The 20211-nt window shown below is 41.3% G+C and overlaps 1 protein-coding gene across 2 annotated transcripts in view; it reads left to right on the plus strand.

Moving 5' to 3' along the window:
• Ercc8 (ERCC excision repair 8, CSA ubiquitin ligase complex subunit) overlaps nt 1-9742 on the plus strand; it is a 39323-nt gene extending 29581 nt beyond the window's left edge. For both annotated transcript variants that reach the window (XM_029468475.1, XM_021180092.2), the window contains one exon: nt 6375-9742. In XM_029468475.1, the coding sequence (XP_029324335.1) occupies nt 6375-6443 (69 nt within the window). In that variant the 3' untranslated portion in view covers nt 6444-9742. The remainder of the gene's footprint in view (nt 1-6374) is intronic.
• Nucleotides 9743-20211: the final 10469 nt, after the last annotated feature.

The raw sequence follows: 20211 nt of genomic DNA on the forward strand, positions 1-20211 counted from the left end.
AAAAAAAAAAAAAAATTAGAAAAATATTAAAAGAACATATCATTTTCAATTTTAATTGGTGAAGGTTTTATTTACTGTTTTAAGGTAATAGTAATTCATCATATGTAACTTAGAGTCTTCTCTCATTGACATGCTATAGTAACCCCCATTCATGTCATTAGTAACTATTTGAAAACTTTTTTGTTGTTTTTTGTTTTTTGAGACAGGGTTTCGCTGTGTAGCCCTGGCTGTCCTAGAACTTACTCTGTAGTCCAGGCTGGCCTCGAACTCAGAGATCTGCCTGGCCTTGCCTCCTGAGGGCTGGGAACAGAGGTGTGCACCGCCATGCCCCCCTACTATCTGGAAACATTTTTAATGCAATACTATTCTGTCATTTATAAGTCATAATTTAAATGTTTAACAGTTTCTGTTGATTATTTTAAACAACATCAATATAAATTTATTCTCAAAAGTTGTTCATATTTCTAACTAGTTTTAGGGTAGATTCCTAGAAGTATCCCTAAAGTATCTCCTTTGGTTATTGTTTGCTTGCTTCCTGCATGGCTTCAAGCCACCAGGACACAAGTGCCAGATGCAGTGAATCTTCTCCTTCTCCGCTGTTCTGAAGAGTTTGGGCTTTATAGCCAGGAGGCTTGCCTAGGGAACTTTGCCCTTCCCAGGACTCTGCACTGCATTTGGAACAGGGGGTGCAGGTAGGCAGCATTGGCCCACGTCTGTTCACTGGCAGAATGCGCAGTTTAACAAGGTTGACGCGTGGGCAGTCCTGGTTCCTCCTTCGTGGTGATGCCACACCACTTCCCTGACATCTCCAGGTCACCTAATGGTATTTGTCAAAGTTGATCCTTCAGTGACACATGCATTGGCATTACCTGGGCCTCCTGGATGCTTGTGCCTGCCTGTCAGCTATGACCCTGCCTCAAGTAACTGGATCTTCCCCAGTCTGGATGGCAGGAAAGAGCTGGAGTTAACTTTTGAGTTATGGTACATGACATTTTAAAATCTGTCTGTTCACATGTCAGATTCCGTCAGTTCACACTGGGATCTGCAACCTCAGAGCCTATCTAGGATAATATGGCAGTGTGAATAAAAAGCCTTAGATGAAAGTGATACACAGAGGGGAAAGGCCTGAGCCCTGTCCTGAGACAGTGGCCTCTCTCACTTTACATTATAAAGAGAGGTAGCATGATAAAGTAGTGTTTTCAAACTGAGCACTAGTGTGATAATATCTTAGGGACCTTTTCCTGGTGAGCAGTAGGAGAATTGCCTACTGTACTGCTATAAACCAACCAGCATTGAGTGACAGAAACAGGCTTAAGTGTGATGGTCTTTGAACATGAATTCTGCTATGTAATTAAACATGTCTGAGATGTCCTCTCTTTCAGGAATTTTTCTGGAAAGTGGTGTTAAACATCCCCATTTTTCCTAATGTCAAAGATAGAAAAATATGAATGAAATAACTTGGTATAGGTTTTTTTTGGTGGTGGTGGTGGTTTTTTGTTTTTTGGTTTTTTGTTTGTTTGTTTATTTTTGTTTTTTTTTGATGGAGAAATGGAGCAAGCCCTGTAGGTAATTCAAATCAACTCGAATAGAAATGGAAGAAAATGACTAATAAAGCAAGTCTGATATTCTGAAAATACTTTTCCGTATCCTTAGTTCCTTTGTAAAAAGGGGGCCATGTCAGAAGACAGCAGAAACAGAGCTTTCCCTGGGTAGTAAGTAACCCTGATAGACGGGAGTAGCTATTGGCCAAATACAGTTTCTATTTGAATTCTACCAGTACAGCCAGTGTTAGTCCTGGAAGTTATTTTCTTTGGTCCTTAAACTAGATGAACAGAGAAAGGCACATTCATAAATCCTTAGGCCACTGGCCAAAGTCAAATAAGTGTGTCCAGGTCTCCTCACATGTCTCAGTTGGCTTGATTGTTTTTAGCATACAGCCTCTTTGGATGACTGGACTATGAATAGTTTGTTCTAGACACTTATTTTGCATTTTTATTTAATTATTTTGTCATGCTTTTGAAAACACTCTCTCTCTCTCTCTCTCTCTCTCTATATATATATATATATATATATATATATATATACATATGTATGTGTGTGTGTACATATATATATAATGTGTGTATGTATATGTGTGTGTATATTAATTATATATATAAATAATAACATAACTGTGGGTCATGTTGGGAAGTATAACAACCATTTGCCAAATTAAAATCATAAAAATAATTAAAAATAAAGCTACTGTGATAATCACACAGGTGAGAATTTTAGAAGAAAATTAAATGGCTGTGGTGATAGTTTGGACGTCTCATCTTAAGCAACTCTTACATATGGAAAATGAAAACAAATAGGAACACATGTGTGAGGCACAGGCTGGTGACCGAGTGCTTCAGAGGCTGAGGCGGGGTCAGGGGACTGAGACCAAGGCCAATACTGGCCAACAGAGTGAAGCCCTGTTTCACAAAGATGCAACAAGTTTAAGTGTGAGAGCTATAAAGCCTTAATCTTCTCAAATACACTACTGCCAGCCAGAGATGGCTTGTCAGTTAAAAGTGCTGGCCACTTTCTAGAGGATGTAGGTTCAATTCCCAGTACCCAAACAATGGCTCACAGTCACCTGTAACTCCACTTCCAGCTTGTCTGATGCCTTCTTCATCTGCAGGCACCAGGCGTGATAGTGCTGAGCATGCATACATACAAGCAAATAGCCATACATGTAAATAATTTTTGTCTATAATAGAATACTAATTTTTATTGAAAATACATTTTCTATAAAAACAGTAAAATAAGCCAGGTGTTTATGCCTCTAATTCCAGCACTTGGGAGGCAGGGGCAGGTAGATCTCTTGAGTTCAAGGTCAACCTGATCTACAGAGCAAGTTCTGGGACAGCTGGGACTACATAGAAAATCCTGTCTTTAAAAACAAAAAGTAAATAAATAAAATAGAATATACTGTTCCTATTTTCACCTTTAGGATCTGAATAACTCATTAATGTAAAGTGCTATATCTTATTTTTAAAAGGTTCGTATGAGTGAGTGTAGGTAGAATGTGTATACCCCAACAGAGAGTCAGTTGGAAAGAGAACTGGTTGCATATGTGGATAATTTAGCTCAGGTTTTTCCTTGAGCTGTTAGCTGAGTAACTGCCATTTCCCAGGGAGGCCGTGTATATGGCTCAGCATAACACAAAGACAGAACATAGACATGCACACACGGCCTGCTCCGAGTGTCAGCAAGCCTAGGTCGGCTAGGGGACAACTGTGGCATCTTCAATGCGTGTGTCAGATTGTCAAGCCAAAGTTGTTCTTAGGTTTCCCTTGGAGCCTAAGCAGGATGCCTGAGGGGTGTCTCCCAAATTTTAAAGGAGTAATTTCATTTTACCTATAGAAATTAAAAGACGTTAGATTAGATGACAGGAACACTTCCATTTTTTAGTTGGCAGGCTGTTGTATTATATATAAAGAATCTATCAGTTTGGTTTTACCCAGACTTTCTAATTGGCCAAGGTCAACTCAAGCCAATCTATCTCCTAAGTACCTTTCGCTGCCAGAGATGTATAGTGAAGATATACTGCAGCTTTAATCTTGTCTTCTAGAATCTTACTGCCAGCCGAGTGTGCTTACTCATTGCTGTAACCTTAGCACTCAGGGGACTGAGGCAGCCTGGGACAAAAAACAAGATTCAGCCCCCGCTCCCTTGACCTTGGCACAGGAAGTGGCTGTTTCTACTTCGTACTTGTATGGCTGTATCACTAGCTGACATGGAAAATTCTGAGACTTTCCAGTAACACCAGATACTTGAAACTTTGGGATGCTTTGTTTTAAGCCTGATTTTTTTGGTTCTGGGCTGGGTACCTTCTAAACCCAAGCTTTATTACCCCCATAACATGCACAATCTATCTGTAGAACCAGAGACCTGGTGAGGTAGAGGGAGGGTTGTTCATGCACAGACTCAGCGTCCACTAGGAGGAGATGTTGTAGAGAAAACCAAAGTCGAGGGCTCTCAAATAGTTATGTATCTGTTAAATCCACCTGCAGTCCTGTTATTGCAGTTCTTGAGTTGGTGTTTTATTTGTGATTGTTTTAGCAATACAATAGACTAGTGGCATTGTAATGTGTTCCAAGTCTCTGTGTTTACAACTGTAAGTAGTAAGTATATGCACAAGTATGTGAAAATCTTGGTTATTTTTGCTTCTGATAACTAAGTAATTCATAGTGAAATATAAATGTGTTTTTCTGTTGAATCTTCAAATGAAATTAAAATGATTAGTAGATTATACATTGGGTTTTCACAGTGGAAGTAGAACACATGAGCTTTGTGTGGCTTTTATTCCCCAAGGATATTTTTGGTAGCGATCTAAGGCAGAGTTCAAAGTCTAAAGACAGGAGAGAATTGTCATCCCATGCCATGAGTTTCAAGCCTTTCTGAACCACCTAGTTTAGCAGTTAAATGGTCAGGCTCCAGAGTGGGAAGTTTACAGACGTGTCCCACCATCCCCAGTTTAATATATCATCCTTGATGGAAGTCATATTTGAACTGTAAGGCATTACCACTATTAATCCGGCATCATGAGAATCAACAAATGTTTGGATCACAGACGAAGGAATGGATTTCAGGCCTCTGTTACTGCTGGCTGGAAATGAGTGGTTAGCTGGAGTTTGGTCATACTTTGATATTGGATGTTTGGAGACAATGTAAAGAAATTTCTATTGTTCTTAGTGGTGATAGCCACTAAGTTTAGCGATGCACTCTGGTCTGTTTAACAACTGCAGCAGCCTGTATCATCACGGTGTGTTTTCTAGCTGGTCTATCTGGTGTGGGAAATTACTGGGAACACTGGCTTTCCCATCTGAATTGTAAGATTCTGTCATGTTGATCCTAAAGGAAATGACGTTCTTAGACATAGCCCTTCACGGAAGATGTTTCTCTACATTAGAAAAGGCATTGTATCTAAGACAGTTTAACACGAGGCTTACAATTTGTGTGGCTCTTGAGATTTGGATTAGATTAAATAGGCAGAGGCAGAGCTGCAGAATAACAAACAGACCTGATTCCTAACTCAAGAAAAGTGATCATCTTTTACGCCCTTTGAAATGATTTCCCAACGATAAGAAAGTAGCTGTCTTGGTTTCCATACAAGTAAATTGATAATTAACAACTGAATTGATAATTCAGTTAATTAAAGTTTCTCCAGTTGCTAAACCTTTTTCTCCTATGGCTCTAGGGTGGAAGAATGTTTTATATATATAATATTATATTATATATGTTTTATATAACATTATATATGGAACAGTGTTGTATATATTATATTATATATGTTATATTATGTGTGTTATATATAATATATTATATATAGCAATATATGATATATTATATGATAAATAATGTATTATATATAGTAATATAATATAATATAATACATATTATATTATTATATGGTATATAATATATATATATAGTATATATATATTGCAGTTTTGAGTAAACAGCCCAAATAACTTTTAGAGAACTCTCCCAGGGAAAACTCCATGCTAGTTATTAACCTTGTTACCATTTATTTCTCTTGGAGTTTCTCTATGCTTTGGCACTGTTAGCTGTAACAAACCAAGAGACATGGCTATGCAGTAATCCTTACATAGTACTTCTGCATTGCAAGGTGTATTGTTCACCTGGGCTCAGTGGCCACAAGCTTATTGTGCTCCTTTTCCTCGGGAGGATGAGCTTGCCACAGCTGAGAGCCCCTGAGCTACAGAACTACAGTGAGCGGGGCTAAGAGGGTGGCTCAATGCTTAAGAGCACTGTTACTTTTCCAGAGGACATGGGTTAAATTCCCAACACCCACATAAGGGTTCACAATCTCTGTAACCCCAAAAATGTAATGAGCTTTGGGGCAGCCTAGACTACAGGGCAAGAGCTGTCTCCAAAGGGGGCTGGGGGTATTAAATTATCCTCACTGACAAAAATATTCTTCAAATTTTGGTACTTCTTATTTCTAATGGTAAAGTTCATCCAAACAACACAGAGTTGGCGGCATTTGTGTGCTGGACTGTCTGTCCCGCCCGCTGTAGGCATGCGTCCAGTCTTAACCCCAGCAGGTCAGGGTTGCACCTTCTCCACAGCGTTGAGGACACTATGAGCTGTGTCATTGTGTAGATGTGTGCATGTGCTTTTAAGGGAAAGCATGTTATTTGGGAAAAGTCAGCTTTTGTTGGTTTTAAATAAATCTACATTATCTTTACATTACTTTTGTTTTTAAATTAGCAGCAATACAGTTTCCAAACATTCTAATTGATGTTAGTCTAGCATATTTCATAATGACTATGAGGCTAAAATTATGAAATACATAAAATAGATTCTCCTTTCTTTTACAGGCTCCAGCCAAATCCCAGTTAAACCCAGCATTCGCGGACGCCTGGAGCAGCAGTGACGAGGATGGGTGACTGTCAGCCCTGGCTCCTTGTCCATCAGACTTCCAGGACAGTGTTGTGTGCACTTCAGCACGAGCAGGGCTGTTCTTCCCGTTATTGTTGTCTTTGAGACAGAGTCTCACTGTGTAACCCTGGCTAGCCTGGACTAGCCTGGAACTCTGTATAGAACAGACTCGGCTCACACTGGCAGCTGTTCTGCCTCTGCTCCCAGGTGCGGGGTTAGAGGTGTGTACCACGTGGCCCCTCCTGGGCATGTGTGTGATTGTTTGTTTGTTTGTTTCATTGTTTTTAAATTCTTCAGTCAGTTTTAACCTGTTGATCCTGAATTTGGGATATTTCCCTGTGTGCTTTAAAATGAGATTGATGTGTATAATACCCTGAAATATACTTTTCTGTCGGTTAATTAATCAAAACTTATCTCCTTGAGCCCATTCACCAGGGTGGTGGGCCAGCCCCTATGGGCACAGCACAAGAACAGAATTGTTATTCCCAGCTGGGACCTTCATATGTGCATCCAAGGAGCTGAAAGGTATGACCGAGGAAGCTCTCAGCTCTGACTCCTGATTGTGCTGGCAGCCTGCCCTTCCCACCTTCAGGGAGGAGTTTAGCAAGGAGGATTAGAGAAACTTGCAAAGGTGGCATCATAACGCTAGATTTCTTTACTCAAACTGAATGGCTTCATGTAATGGAGCCTCTTCTCCCTCATATTGAATGTTAGCCGCTCATGCATCTTGCAGTGTGAACATCGTATCACATAGGCAATCCCTGACCACTTTGTATTGCTTTCAGAGGGCAGCTTACACTCAGTCTTAATTCCTTCCTGTGAAACTCAGCAAGATCCATGCAGGGATCTAGATTAAACATGAACTGTCATACAATTGTTCTTTCCTTTTCTTGTGTCAACTCAGGAGTGATTATTATGAAGTCACCTCCATTCTTGTGTGTGTGTGTTTAAGTTCTGTTGCTGTGATAAAATACTCTGAACAAAGACAATTTAGGAGAGAAAGTGTTTATTTCAGTTAACCTAGAATTGTTAACAAATAAACACTTTCACTGTGACTCACTGTGGAAAAGTCAAGACAGAAGCCTCACAAAGCTAGGCACATGGCCTCCCAGTCAGAGAAGTGAGTGCGCAGAGCCTTCGCTGCCCAGCTGAAGTGAAGTGACCTCACGGACAGAAATGGCTTCTCTAACTGAAACTCTTTTCATGAATTCTGTGCCGAAAAGTTCCATCTAGAACAGACAAGGAAAAGATAGAAAATAAAACTTTAGAGAAATTCTGAAGACAAGCCTTGAGTTATACCAACTGTAAGATGCAAATGACTTCAGGCTGGTGTGAACATGGTGACTGACAAGGGAGGTGGGAACAGGGAGGGTTGTGTGTTTGCAGCAAACCTGGGAAGCAGGAAATAGTAGTCATGTTTTTCATGTCTGGAATCAAATGCCTAACAAAGGAGGAAGCATCGATTCTAGCAAATGGTTTGAATGTACAGGACACCGTGGGGGAAAGAAACAGATGGTAGGAACAGCGACAGAAGCAGGAGGCAGACAAGAAGGCACAGACAGGACAGGAAGCGGCGGGGCCAGGCATGAATGTCAAGAGGTGACTCCACCTCACAAAGAGTCTGCAGTCTCAGAAAAACAGCACTGCCAGCTAGGATCTGAATACCATGGGGACATTTCACATTCATCCACCACTGGTCTCTATAGGTCCATGGCCATCTCAGAATGCAAAATGCATTTGGTTCAACTTCGAAAGTCCCCGTACTCTTTCAAATCCAACCCTTGAAAGCTCTAATATTCCCTTGTTCCTGTAGAATAGACAAGTAACCAATCCCATTCCACAACAGCAGAAAGACTGGACCAAAGCAAGATGCAGACCCAGCGGAGGGAAGGAAGCTCAAGTTCCACGACTGCACCTGGGCCCATGATGGCATCTTGACTTCAACAGGCTCAGCTCCATTCTTTAGATCTGTTGCCAGTAGCACACACGCCTGGCCTTTCTTAGATCAGTTCCACCCAGTGCCTGGACCTTTCTTCCCTCAGTAGACATGCCACACTTCTGATAACTGCAGTATCCTGGGGTCTCCACTGTAACTTGAACTTCACCTTTACAGTTCATGCACAGCCCACTCAGGAGCTCCATGCAGGAAACCTGGCCTCCCTTCCGTGGCTCTTCTGGAATCTTGGTGCACGCTTCCATGACACTTGGAGTTTGCAGGGCTGGAAAACTAACTCTACATAGAAAACACCAAGTGCTGCTGTCCTTACCAGACGTAGCCTGGCACTCTTCAGCCGTGGGCCTCTACCACGCCTAGTCCTTTTTTTGCAAAGAACATGTGAGTTTCTTCTGTGCTACCTTGAGTGGCTGTTAAATCTCCTTGACTTCTAGAATTATAACAAGTCATGTAAAGAAACATTTTTTGAGATAAAGATCTCATGCAACCCAAGTTATCCTCCAATTTCTTTTATGGCCCAGAATGACCTGGAACTCCGGATGCTGCCAATCTCTGGAACCACAGGCACGAGCCATCACACCTAGTGACTGTGTGTTGCTGAGATCAGACTTCTTGTAAGCGAGGCAAGCGCTCTCCCAGCTAAGCTGTAATCAACTCCCTGCAATATAAACAAACATAACCTGTCTCTATAGTTGTGTCTGGAATAGTTTCAGATACAGGGAACTCGGTTCCTTTCTTGCTGTGTATTTCTAATCAGATAACTGACAACTGAAAACAGAGGAAAAGAAGGTGAGCTGTTGTGATCTCTATCAGCATTCTCTGTGTCAGAATCAGCAAGCCAATGGCCCACACTCTCTTGCTACTCATGAAAACTGTAGCTTTTGCACTAATGTGTACATTACATTATTACATCTCCTGGTTCGTGCTCCCGCAGGTGAAGAGGGTCCCGAAACCCTAATTAGATTTGTTATTCGGCCATTGCATCCGTTGCATCAATGTGTGAGACTGGGTTCCTCAAGCTTGTGGTTCTGTGTGTCTGTCAGTGTTTATTGTGTAAACTTTGCAGAACTGGAGAGTGAATGGCCCTAGGCTTGACTGGTGGTTTAGTTTCCTTGCCTCTGGTGGTCAGCTCTGGAAAGCAAGTGACTCAGTGATTTATACTTCTCTTTGGTTTGTATTATTCTTTGTGGCACAGGTGAGCAACAACCTTAACCTAGGGCCTGTTGACATCTTGGGCAAAGGGCGGCAGCCTATGACTCAGGCTCTCGCTCCTCAGAGTCCCTCCCTGTCACATGATGCTCCATCAGCACTGCTCTGTACACCGATAATTTCTAAATAAATACATCACTCAAAGCTGTGCTTAAAGAATATCTAATGAACCTGGGAATTGACTTAACCATTTTTATCAATATTATAGGGCTGCGATGTTTTCCTATATGTGCAAGGTTATTTAAAAAAAAAAAAAACTTTTTTTAGAAGATTTGTCCATGTGATTGCTGGGAATTGAACTCAGGACCTCTGGAAGAGCAGTCAGTGCTCTTAACCTATATTAGGGTTCCCATAAATACTATTGAAAGAAGTGAGGGGACTGGAGAGAGTGGTCAGCAGTTCAAAACATTTGCTAGTCTTTGAGAGGGCCTGAGTTCAGTTCCCAGCCCCCACATCAGAAGCGCACAACCACCTGTGATACCAGCTCCAGCGGATCCAGAGCTCTCCTCTTGGACACTCGTACATACATGGTGTAATGCACACATGCACACAAATGAAAATAAGTACTTAGAATCACTAGATTGCTATAGAAATTGAAAACTATTAAGATTACTTTTAAAATCATAACAGATCCATCAAGAAAGAGCAGGTAACTAGATGGGATATGTGCACTATAACCCCAGTCAGTTCTCAGTTGGCAGAAGGATTTGAAAGCCAGCCGGAGTACATTAAGAAGTGAATAAGGTGGGCTAGACCAGGGGAGGAAGGAAGGATTAAAGGAAATGAAAGCAGAAGGCCTGAAGCTCAAGTCTTGTTGGTAGTGCCAGTAAACAGGAACTGAGTGATTCTGACAGCCTTTCTATTGCACTCATTGGCTCAGAAACTAGGTCAGAAAACTAGAATAGAAAATTAGTGTTCTAAAATCATTCATTGTGAGATTTTTTAAGAACACATTTAAAATGGTATTCAGTGTGAAAGGCATAAATAGAGCTTTATAATTCAAGAATAATTAAAGTTCATTGAAGGTAAAGGTGAAGGAACTGCCTTGCTGAATGAACACTGAGTGTGAAGCCCCCCCCCCCTTTCTCTCTTTCTCTCTTTATGGGGGTCAGTAAAGGGTTGGTGGGCATGCACACACGTATGAGTAGGTGCATACATGTGTACATGTATGAGTAGGTGCATACATGCACACATGTATGAGTTGCATATGGAGACCACAGGTTGACCTACTCCACCAGTCTCCACCTCAGTGTTTTAAGACAGCCGCTTACTCAGCTCCATTCGCTGTTCTGGAGGCATCCTGCTGTCTCCACCACCACGGCACTGGGATCACACATGCGTACTACCACACCCAAATTTTCAGGTGCCTGTGGCCTCTCTCCCTCCTGCTAGGCCGCAAGCCCTTTACTGCCTCCTTATCCCCCTGAGCTGGCTTTTCATGTTTCCATCTGAAGTGTACAGTGAGCACTGGTTAACAGCTCGGCTTTGCAAGTTCATATAGTGAGCGAGCACCATCGTTTGTAGAAGGGAATAAAGACATCTTACGGAATCACAAAAGTAAAGTATATTTCTGGCATGTAAAAGCACTTGACTAGTAGATTTCTTATGGTAAAATCTCAAAGACGACCTTCGCTTTGTCGTGCTCTCCCGTCTAGACTGGAAATATTCCACGAGGGCAAAGACTTCATCTATTTTGCTTATTACCACATCAAAAGTACCTAGAATACTGCTTGACAAAAGTTTGTGCCGCATGTATATGTGTAATTAATTAGCAAACGACCCACTGCCAAGCCCTTAATTGCATAATAATCTCAGAGTTTACGTACTGCAGAGTTAATTGATTGTTATGTGTGTGTGTGTCATTTACTGTGTATGAAATTTCAAGTGTCTTAAATATTAGCTAAGTTGTACAGTGAAATCTATTATATGTTAATGAATGCTATGAATGCTAATGGAAAACAAAATTGTTACTTAAGTCGGTTGTTACATAATTTGGTTTTCTTCTCATAAAGTAGCAAATGATTCTTCAGGCAGAGTTGCTATTACATCACTCAGAGGCTGCCTGGATCTTCCACTGCTCTCCATGGACCTTGTGCTGTTGGAATAAATATGGCCCCCATAGGCCTAGAGGGAGTGGCACTATTAAGAGATGTAGTCTCATGGGAGGAAGTATGTCACTGGGCAAACATTTGAGGTTTCAGATACTCAAGAATGGCCCAGTGTCACTCTCTCTTCCTGCTGCCTTCTGATCCCGATGTAGAACTCTCAGCGACCTCTCTCCAGCTGCCTGTGTTCTGCCATGCTTCCTACCATAGAGATAAGGAACTAAACTTCTGAGCTACAAGTCAGCCCCAATTAAGTGTTTGTTTGGTTGGTCATGGCATCTATTCATGAGAAGAAAACCCTAAGATAGTGCTCATTAGCCATATTCTATAAGCAGGGTATTCAAGGGTCTTGTGGTTTTCGGGAACTAACGAAAGTAAGGGGCTTTTGTGAAACCTAAGGTTCAGATTTCTTTACATGGTATTTACTGCTCACACATTCCTACTTGGTAATGTGGTTGGATTAAACATTTCCATTGCATTTGACCCAAAGTTTGGCTATTTATTCTCATCTCCACCTTCTATTATGGGCAGCTCACAAGACTTGGAAATTTTACACACTTTAGGTTACGATTAGGACTGTAAAAATGTAAAAAGAAGAGAGAAAGAAAGAAAAGAGAGGTGAAATGAAGACTCTCAAATGTCTAGAAGACAAAGAAAAGAAAGACTATGTAGGTGTATAAAGAAGCAGATGGAAGATTTAAAGTCATGGGACTGAAGAGACAGTTCGGTGGTTACAGTAATCTCTGTGTGATTGTAAGGACCAGAATCTAGATACCAGCACTCAATTAATGGGCCAGGAATCTAGTGCATGTGCCTGAAACCCCAACTTGGAGCATGGTGGGAACCTGAAGGTTACTGGGTGCTGTTGGCATCCAGCTTAGCCAAGAAAACTTCCACCCTGGGATTATGGAGAGAAAGCCGACCTAAGAGGAATAAGTAGATAGTATATAGGGAAAGATATTCAACCCCCTCTCTGGCACACAGATATGTACACCTATACACACACATGTGCATATTCAGACTCTTTAAAAATGGAAGTCATTTTATTATGCTGTGGTATAAACACAACAGAGATTAAATTTATGGTGTAAATTACCTTTTTTTTCTGTAATATCCAAGATCAGTATTGATTTTTTTTTCAAATGAATACTGTGGGTTGAACAGATGGCTCAGTGGCCAAGGACAAGTGTTGCTCTTGCAAAGGACCTTGTAGGTACAAGGTAAGAGAGCACCATGTCTCTCACGGGGAAGGAAGTGCGAAGTAACACTTGGCTCAGAACCCATTGTCCAGAAGTTACTTTCATGACCAAATGTAAAATGTAAGGAAGGCTGGCTGGGAAATATCACTTGCTGTGTGCGCAGGAGAAAAATGAGAAAGACCTCCTGAATTGTTAGCCATCGTTAGCTGCAGTCTTGAACGGCCAAGTGCTTCATTTCTTCCTTTCTGTTTTTATTTTTAATGTCTGAGAATTAATTGTACGAAACAGTCTTGTGAGTCTGAACCATTCACCCCTCCCCCTCCAGCTCCTCCCATACCCACACTCACTTCTCCAACCCTGATTCATGTACTTTTGTTTTAACCCCCTGAGTCTGCTTAATGCTGGCAGTATGGGTGTAGGTATAAGGCCATCTTCTAGGGCATGGGATCCTACCAGGGACTGCATCCCAGAAAAAAACATGAACTCTTCCCCACCCCCAACCCCAGCTCCTCCCAGGTACCCCTCCTCACCTAGGGTTGAGATTTCATGATCTCCTTGCCCACCCAGGCTGGACTTTTTGGCTGGCTTGATCTTTCACAGGTCTTGTGCACACAGCCATAGCCACTATGCGCGCATGTGTGTGATGTCACAGAAAGTACTTTCACCAAGGCCCTTCCTTCCCTACCGCTGGCTCTTACAACCTTTTTGCCCCCTCTATGATCCCTGAGCTTTGGGGGAAGGAGATGAGATCCAGATGTGATCCAGAGTTGGGCATTCCATAGTCTCTTATTCTCTGCATTGTGGCCACCTTCTCCTGCAGAGAGCAGCTTTTCTATAAGGATTGAGAGTTGTGCCACGTACATCATCAAGACATCGGGCTCTCCTTTCTCAATGCACCAAGAGCTCATTCCCTTAGATTCTAAGTCATAACGGGCTGTTTGTGTGCTCACTGTCATCACCTGTTGCAACTCCTTAAGCCCTCTGGACAAATCTAATCTTTCTCTGTTCTGGTCTTGATGAAGGATGCTGAAATAAATGGACTGTAGCTGAGTAGTGCAAATTTTCCTTTGGGGTTGAAAGTCACAATCAATCAATCAATCAATCAATCAATCAATCAATCTCTTTCTCCTTCCATTTCTTCTCCTCCATTCTGTTCCTCCCTCCTGCCATTCCTCTGTCCTCTTTCTATCTCTCTTCTGAAACGGGGTCTCAGATGTCCCAGGCTGACCTTGAACTCACTGTAGTTGAGGGTCACATTGACTTTCTCAATCTTCTCTCCCAAGTGCTTACATCCTGTGTCATGTGTCCCTAGTTTATGTACTGTTGGGGTTCTAACCTAGGACTTTGTGTATCCTTAAACAGGCATCCTAACAACTGTCCTACATCCCTGACCCTCAGAGTGCTTTGCCTACATAAATGCCTTGTATCTGAAAATAGAGAATTCATCTGAAATGCATTAAAATAGATATGTAAAATCAACACCAGAGATACTGCCTTTAAATGACAGCCATGTGCACAGTCAGTGCTTGACAACGTGTGCCATAGAAAATGAATGATAGAAAGCAGTGTGTGGTTTCCTGTTTACATAGGAATTCAGTCACCAACCTGTGTATACCCATTTCCACTAAGCTTGCTTTTCAGAACTGGTCTTCATTGTCACTTAGGCCAAGTGATCTATAAATACCAACCACATACTTAAAATAAAGAGAATAAACAGCTCAGAATACACATTTTGAGCAAAGGCAATATTCTTAGGACAATTTAGGAAAGTTTGCAACTGAGGTTCGCACAACAACTCCTGGTACCTCTTCCTCCTGACTCCCCTCAGCATTGTTACTGTGGTGAAATTATGGTCTTGTTGTGTCCCTTTAAATTCATATGTTGAAACCTAGTCAGCAGCGTTCTGGCATTGGGAGGCGGAGCCTTGGGGAAGAGATGAGATCATAAGATCAGAGCCTGTGCAAATGTAGTGTCATATAAAGGTCTCCAGAGAGCTGCCTTGCCTCTCTCTTCTGCTAACAAGAGCTTAGCAAGAAGGTCTGCTGAAGAAGTCTCCAGACATCGAAGTGACAGTTCCTTGGTCCTGGCCCCAGCATCCAGACATGTAAGAAGTAAATTCCTGCGTATACCTTTCCCAGTTTATAATGTCTTGTTAAAGTAACTCAGGCTTTTTAAAAACTTCTTTTTAAAAAAAATATTCAGCATGTTATAAAAATACAAAACAGTATATCGCTTGTAAAAATCAAATTTCTTTAAACAAGATCCCCTTTGGTAGTCTGTTAGTAAGAGTATCTTTGGGCTGAGTGTGTAGGTGAGTGGGAGAGAATGTGCTTTACTCGAGCAAGGCTCCAGATGTTAAAAGAGCGCCCTCAGTTGCTCATCTTACCCGGACTGATGAAGGTTTCCTAAAAATGGAATGAGAGTCAGAGGCGCAAATGTCCAGAGTGAGTAAGAAGCTACCTAATCACCCCAGTGATTCCTAAAACAAGGCAAGACTGCAAAACACGAACAAAGCACCAACGAATTTTGCCCTGATAAGACAGAGCCCATATCTTCTGAACTATGTGAACCTATAGAACACACCAAACACCAGTTAGCCACCGGCTTAAAACTTACAGAGCCATACATAAGGCAAACAGCATAACGGATGTGGTAATGTCTGAAAAGTACTGAGAACTAATGAAGTTTCAAAGCATGAATATGATAACAGCTTCCTAATTAGTTACTGTAAAGACTTGTCTCAATTAAAGCATTAAAATGTACTGTTCCTGGATAGTACATTGTTGGCCATAATAAGATACAAATTAAGGCAGCAGTTCTATTTGAAAGGCTCTTTATCACAAAATGTAGATGATGGTAATTACTACGTTGTTGGATTTGCCCCACCCCATCTGGGACTTTGTGATATTAAGATTACTTGACTACACCACCTTTCAGGTATTACAAGCAGCACAGGAAACATTTTCATGGCATTGGAATCAAATTAGTCAATGTTAATCTCAGGCTTACCAGTGGCAATCCTTCGCAGTAGGAAGACATGTCTATTCAGTTTTAAGTGATTGGAATTTGTATGAAGAGTATTACAGTAGCGACTGTTACAGTCAGTTAAGGGGTGGTATTTCCTCATATCTCTCATTTATAGCATGAAAATTTAGCATGCGCTTTACATAAATGAACAGGATTACCCCAAAGAAAGTGATTTGTCTGAGGTTCATAGTTTGTGTCGGTATCCAATCGTTAGTAACAAAACCTTTGAGATCGACAGGCTATAAAGAAATTTAAAAAGTGCAGTGGGACCTGGGAATGGCTGGCTGGTATCAGTTACCTGGCACAGTGCCATTATGTTCTTCTCGTGACTAAACCAAAGTTATTTTCACACATAACAGAGATATGACGGTGTAAGTATTTTAAGGCACTTGCATGCCACAACTTTATCCAGTTTCTCCTCGCCATCTACACACTTATTTGGCATCTGTGGTGGTTTAATATACTTGGCCAAGGAAATGGCTATTAGAAGGTGTGGCCTTGTGGGAGTGGGTGTGGCCTCGTGGGAGTGGGTGTGGCCTATGGGAGGAAGTGTGTCACTGTGGGGGTGGGCTTTGAGACCCTTCTCCTAGCCTTGTGGGAGCAGTCTCTCTCCTAGCAGCCTTCAGACCAAGATGTAGAACTCTCAGCTCCTCCAGCACGATGCCTGCCTGGACATTGCCATACTTCCCCGCCATGATGATAATGGACTGAACCTTGAAACCTGTAAGCCAGCCCCAATTAAAAGTCCTATAAGAGTTTCCTTGGTCATGGTGTCTCTTCACAGCAACGGAAACCCTAACTAAGACAGCGTCTTCAGCATGTAAGCTATTCTCCTAGGCAACAAGGATTGAAAAGTAAGACAAAATCTCTTTCCTGAAGAGTTCATAATCTAGGTGGGTAGGTAATAAAGGAATGTCAGGAGATATGGGCCACACAGCTTGTTAAACTGCCAGTCATACAATAACTGTATCAGAATCATGCAGAGTATTGTGGAAATAAATGTTGGCCTACCCTTTTGGGCTACTAAATCGGCATCCTTGAAAAGGCTTTTCCAGGAGACTGATTTTTTTATATATATTTCTTAAAGATAAGAATTTGCTATATGCCCCAGGCTGGCCTTAAACTCATGGTGATCTTCCTGTCTCAACCTCTAAGTGTTTAGATTACAAGTATACATCACTACACCCAGATCTAGAAATGTGGATTTTAACCATCCAGTGATCCTGGCTCTCAGCAAAGTTTGGTGGCCATTGCTAAGAGAAGTAGCCAGTATAGATTGTCTTCCTCTCAGCGGATGAAAAGCAGTGAGCAGAAATAAAAGTTTATTTATTCTCAAGGGAAGTCATTAACTCAAGATAAGCTTTAAAAGAAGTAATAGCCAAGTTAATAAAACTAGAGTTTAGTAAAGACAAAGGACACAGAATTACACAAAAAGTATAACATTTTGGGGGTAACAAGATGGCTCAGAGGGTAAAGGTGCTTGCTGTATAAGGCTGACAACCTGTGTTCCATAACTGGAACCCACCCAGAATGGAAGAGAAGAACAGAAAGTTATTCTGTAGCCTCGGCCACACCATTGCTCATGTGACTGCACCGGCCTCAGTCCTGTATCAGTTGTGTGGCTGCAGCTCATGTATCTTCTCACACACACACACACACATACACACACACACACACACACACACACACAAGCACACTCACAAAAAAAACTTTAAATCTAAAAATTAATAATGGTCTTAAATTTACAATTGAAAATATAACTTAAATGCACACAAAGCCTCTATTTGCTAAATAATTTATAGCAGCAGCAATAAGTACACAATGAACAAGTATAACAGAATATGAGAAAGACAAAGACAGAGAGAATTAAAACTATTAACCAAGAAGTTAGCAGGGCTAGAGAGCACTTCAGTGGCGACGAGCACTGGCTGCTCTTTCAGAGGAGTGGGGTTTGATTCCGAGTATTCAAGTGGCGGCTCACAGCCGTCTGTAACTCATGTCCCTGGGGATCTAATGCTCTCTTCTGGCCCTCAAGGACATAAGTACACATGTGGTACACAGCTACACATTCAGACAAAACATTCATATGCATAAAATTATTTAACAAACTAAAAAATACCCAGAGAAGTTAGGCATGGTGGCATATGTGTATGATTTCAGCATACAGAGGCTGAGATGCAAGTTTATCAAGCTTGAGGTCAGCCTGGGCGACATAGTGAAACCTTGTCTTTAAAAAAATAAAAAAGATTTTCCAGAAATGGAGAAGTAATAAATATGTTTATGGCTGAGCTCATTTCACTATTTTAAAGAGGCCAAATTATCCTTATACCTTTAAAGTAATTCAAACAAAATTATATACCTTAACGTTGCAGTAGAAAAATGAATTCCTCATTGTAGTAGTGTATCTGATAAGTGCATGAAGATCATAGCCTGACAGCCTGCTTTTGAATCTCAACTCTAGCATGTCATGACACCGTGTCCCAGGGTAAGTCAATAAATCTCCCTGAGCCCCAGTGGCTCTGTAAGTTGAGGCTAACTTGCCTCTTTTGTGTGTTGGTGGGGAGATGGAATGTGTTAGTCTATGTGTTTACTATTGTTTTTAACATCAAGGAACTGGTTAAATAAATCGTGATTGAGTCATATGGTAGAGATAGAGAAGGTAAATAAATAGAGATTTTATGGAATGAACATCAAGAGTCACTGTTTATTAAGGAAAAAGGAGGAGTATAGAAATATGTGAAGTTTTCCAGTGTTTTTTATTAAGAAAATAAATAGGCAAACAAACAAATAAATGCTTGTGTTGTCTTTTATATGAGTTACAAAATATCTCTGGAAGTCTATCAGAACAACTTGGATATAGGACAAAGGCAGGCAGGAGGTTTTTACTATGGACATCAACAAGATTCAAAGGTATAATGTGGGGTGTGTGTGTGTGTGTGTGTGTGTGTGTGAGTAACACTAAATGATTAGATTATTTTTTATATTATATGCATGTGTGTTTTGCCTGAGTGTGTGCCCACCAGTGTAGATGTAAGAGGACACCTTTCAGAGGTCACTTTTCTCCCTCATCCTGTGGACACAGAAGGCTCCACAGGTCTCAGGCTTGGTGGTGGTGCATGCCTGCACTGACTGAGCCTACCCTCCGGCCCCATCGACTTCAGTGTTGGATTGACTGCTTGTTTAAAAATAGGAATAATTTTTAAACGATCCAGAGCATTGGATATCAATTTTGGAATGTCAAGTGAGCGTATGAACTCACGAAATGGTGTTCAGTATCACTGAGCATATTCATCAAAGCCACGGTGAGACGGCACTTCACATCTCTCAGACTGGTAAAGTATAAGGTCTGAGGTCATGAGGTCATTCAGCAGTAGAGGTCTAGAACTGCCCACCCAACAGTGGAAAGAAGAGTACAAAAAGATTATTGTGACAATGTACTTATTCCATGTCTATATTGTATTGTCACAATTAGATGTTGTATAATATATATGATCTAAGAATGCCACATGTTGGCAAGGGCTGGGGGCAAACTGAGTTATTACATAATGTAATAAATATATAATTTGGCACAACTTAGGAGGATAAAACATTAAGCACTGTGTACTAAATGCGCTTCCCTGAGTTTAGAACTGGTGATATTTGGAGGTGGGCCTGCCTTTCAAATGATCGGTTTTCATGTTTCAGTTTTTAAATGTATTTATTTGTGGGGTGTGTGCACACATACTTGTGCAGTTCACAGTCTTGTGGAGTTCAGAGGAAAACTTTTGGGAGTCATTGGCCTAAAATGATTAGCTTTAGGGGTAGTTGTAGGTGAGACATCAGAATGAGGGTGCCCCTGACCCTTTTCTAAACACACCCCCAAGAAGAAAGGAAATCCATGAGCAAGATCAAGAAGATTGCCATCTGCAAGCTGAATCGGCCCCTTCCAGGACCTGACCTTGGACTTGACCATATAACTCTAAGAAAATGCCACTTATCTAATCTATCTAGCCTATGGTATTTTGCCATAACTTAATTTTGTTCATCATCAGTCAAATATGTACAAAGGCTTTGTTGTTCAATACTGTAGTAATTAAATGAATAAAAAAAATTACATGCATCTACACTAATAAGCCATTGACAAGGATTGGTTAAGACTGGTGAGATGACTCCGTGGGTAAAGATGCTTGCTGCTGGATGGAGAGACCTGACTCCTGCTAGATGCCCTCTGACCTCCACACTAGGGTCATGCATCCACAGTACACACACACACACACACACACACACACACACACACACACAG

The sequence above is a fragment of the Mus caroli genome, chromosome 13, assembly GCF_900094665.2.
Source record: "Mus caroli chromosome 13, CAROLI_EIJ_v1.1, whole genome shotgun sequence".
Taxonomy (NCBI): Eukaryota; Metazoa; Chordata; class Mammalia; order Rodentia; family Muridae; genus Mus; species Mus caroli.